This window comes from Cebus imitator, unplaced genomic scaffold (genome assembly GCF_001604975.1).
Source record: "Cebus imitator isolate Cc_AM_T3 unplaced genomic scaffold, Cebus_imitator-1.0 Scaffold648, whole genome shotgun sequence".
NCBI classification, from domain to species: Eukaryota; Metazoa; Chordata; class Mammalia; order Primates; family Cebidae; genus Cebus; species Cebus imitator.
The window spans coordinates 369,112-372,384 of NW_016107963.1; the positions used below are offsets into that span (position 1 = coordinate 369,112).

The 3,273-nt window shown below is 42.1% G+C and overlaps 1 protein-coding gene across 2 annotated transcripts in view; it reads left to right on the plus strand.

Annotated features, from left to right (window-relative positions):
• Nucleotides 1-864, plus strand: part of PIN4 (peptidylprolyl cis/trans isomerase, NIMA-interacting 4) — a 16,394-nt gene extending 15,530 nt beyond the window's left edge. For both annotated transcript variants that reach the window (XM_037734638.1, XM_017517811.2), the window contains exons 3-4: nt 72-191; nt 658-864. In XM_037734638.1, the coding sequence (XP_037590566.1) occupies nt 72-191; nt 658-816 (279 nt within the window). In that variant the 3' untranslated portion in view covers nt 817-864. The remainder of the gene's footprint in view (nt 1-71; nt 192-657) is intronic.
• The last annotated feature ends 2,409 nt before the right edge of the window (nt 865-3,273 follow it).

Sequence of the window (3,273 nt, forward strand, 5' to 3'; positions counted from 1 at the left end):
AATGTAACCGCTGTACTTTGAGGAGTTATTTGGGTCTCCAAGTATTCCATGAATGTACTTTTTTCTTGCAGGTCAGACACATTCTATGTGAAAAACATGGCAAAATCATGGAAGCCATGGAAAAGTTAAAGTCTGGGACGAGATTCAATGAAGTGGCTGCACAATATAGTGAAGATAAAGCCAGGCAAGGGGTACGTTGCTCTTATTATTTATAATTTTCTGTCAGTCAGGGTGAGGGAGCAAAATAAAAATGACAAATAATAAAATAAACTTCTCCGTCCTCCACAGAAGAAACACAAAAGTAGGGATTACTTCTTTTGTTCAACCATTAGTTGTAAAATAACCATATTTTAGTTTAAAGATCTCAAAAGCAGAATATCCAACTTACAAATAGTAGAATAAGGGTCACCTATGTCTAAAGCTAGGCATGACCAAACTTGCACAGCTAAGTTGAAAATCTAGCAGTGTTGAGTGCTTATGTGTTCGGTTTAGAGTTAGACTTCTTCCACCTATTTGTCCTTATTGAGCCTATTCCTGTATTGCTCTTAGGAATATACCTCATAACCTTAGCAAAATGTTGGGAAATTCTCTCAAGCTACACCAGAACTGTTCCCTCTTTAGGGCCAATCAATATCACTTATCTTTTGGGTTTTTCAGGGCGACTTGGGTTGGATGACCAGAGGGTCCATGGTAGGACCATTTCAAGAAGCAGCATTTGCCTTGCCTGTAAGTGGGATGGATAAGCCTGTGTTTACAGACCCACCAGTTAAGACAAAATTTGGATATCATATTATTATGGTTGAAGGAAGAAAATAAAATCATATGAAAGACTGAATAAGTTTTATACATTTTGTTTCTTTAAAAGGTATTGGGTATTCTTTTGAGCTGGAGTTGCAAGGAAATACAAAAATTTTTAAAAAGAAAAGATATTGGATGCTTCTTGTATTTTGTGGAGGCTCTGTCAGTATGGGTTTGTAGGTGTGAGAGAAGGTGGGGATAAGTGTCTACTGCAGTAGGTATTCAGTCAGTCATTCTCAAAGAGAAGTCAAGCAGACTCCCTTTAACCTGTATTCCCTTTCCTCTCAGAACTATATCTGACTCTCAGTCTGTCCCATAAATTAATTCAGAGACCATCTTCAGGGGAAGCAGATATCAACTCACACTATTCACACAACTGAAAATATTGGGCATCAAATAGATTAGTATATGAGAATCATAAAATAAATTCCCGGACAACATTTGTTTTACATGTTAGTCAACTCTGATCTTCCAGGACATTTATTAATAGCTCCGCTCTCTTAACATAGTATGTGGCACATTATAGGCTTTCAGTGTTAACTCCTTTCTTTTAAAATAAATGTTTTTTGGACGGAAAAGAACTCAGTTCTTCCATGGGTTGTTTTGTGCTAGACTAACCAAGTGCTGGCTAAAGGGATGGATGTCAGCATAAAAACCTCATTCCCTCATCTTCAGCGTATGGGTTACATTAGGACTGTCCTTTCCAGGGCCAATGTTGTATGCATCTAAATTTTTAAAATTTAAAATGCCATATTTATGACATACAAAAAAGTATAAAGATTACTAATGAAAATACTATACTGCTTCAGAAATAAAACTTTGCCAACACAGCTATGTGATTCTTAACAGTGATTATTTTAACACACTACAGGCCGAGTGCGGTGGCTCACGCCTATAATCCCAGCACTTTGGGAGGCCGAGGCGGGTGGATCACCCGAGGTCGGGAGTTCCAGACCAGCCTGACCAACATGGAGAAAGCCCGTCTCTACTAAAAATACAAAAAATTAGCCGGGCATGGTGGCGCATGCCGTAATCCCAGCTACTCAAAAGACTGAGGCAGGAGAATCTCTTGAATGCGGGAGGCGGAGTTTGCGGTGAGCCAAGATCGTGCCATTGCACTCCAGCCTAAGCAACAAGAGTGAAAACTCTGTCTCAGAAACAAACAAGCAAACAAAAACACTGCATTTCTGCATTCTCTCCCTCAGCTGCATTTGATATTATACCCACTTATATAATGGCAACTTTACCTAGAGACCTGACTACTTTCCCACTTGAGTAGAGGAGTTTCTGAGCACCTCAGTAGGTTATGCCTCCATGAGATTTTCCCCACAGAGCAGATATACTAGTATATAGGGATGTTCAAATAGATATAAACTGAAACTACGGCTGGGCCGAGTGGTATGCGCCTATAGTCCTAGCTACTTGGGAGGCTGAGGCAGGAGGATCACTTGAGCCCAGGAGTTCTGGGCTGTAGTGTCCTTTGCCAATCGGGTATCAGCACTAAGTTCAGCATCAATATGGTGGGTGACCTCATCCGGGCACAGTGGCTCATGCCTATAATCCCAGCATTTTAGGAGGTCAAGGTGGGAGGATCACTTGAGCCTCAGAGTTTGAGGCTGCAGTGAGCTATAACCATGCCCACTGCACTTCAGACTTCAGCCTGGGTGACAAAGACTCTGCCTCTTAAAAAAAAAAGAAAGAAAAACATGGTACCCTCCTGGGAGTGAAGGACCACCAGGTTGTTTAAAAAGGGGTAAACTGGCCCAGGAATGGAAACTGAGCTGGTCAAAACTCCTGTGCTGATTAATAGTGGGATTGCACGTTTGGATATCCACTGCACTCCAGCCTGGGCAACACAGTGAGACCCCATGTCTAAAAAAAAGTTTAAAGCTGAAACTACATGTTATTGATTGATTGGTTGATTTTGTTTTAAATGATACATTGAATGGGGTCTTATTACATTGCTGAGGCTGGCCTCAAACTCCTGGGCTCAAGTGACCCTCCTGCCTCACCCTCCCTAGTAGGTGGGACTACAGGCAAGTGTCACTGCACCCGGCCTATGTGTACTTTGAAAACTATATTAAAAACAATGTCTCTAGGCCGGGCGCAGTGGCTCACGCCTGCAGTCCCAACACTTTGGGAGGCCGATGCATGCAGATCACTTGAGATCAGGAGTTTAGGATCCGCCTGGCCAATATGATGAAACCCTATCTCTGCTAAAAGTACAAAAATTAGCCGGGCATGGTGGCACACGCCTGTAGTCCCAACTACTTGGGAGGCTGAGGAACGAGAATTGCTTGAACTCAGGAGGCAGATGCTGCAGTGAGCTGAGATGGCACCACTGCACTCCAGCCTGGGTGACAGAGACTCCATCCCAAAATAAATTAATAAATTCAAAACAAAACAATTTGTCCAAATAAGGGCAGTAAATTCTGAAAAGCTATGTAAGCATGAGACACTACCGAGCTGAGTCCT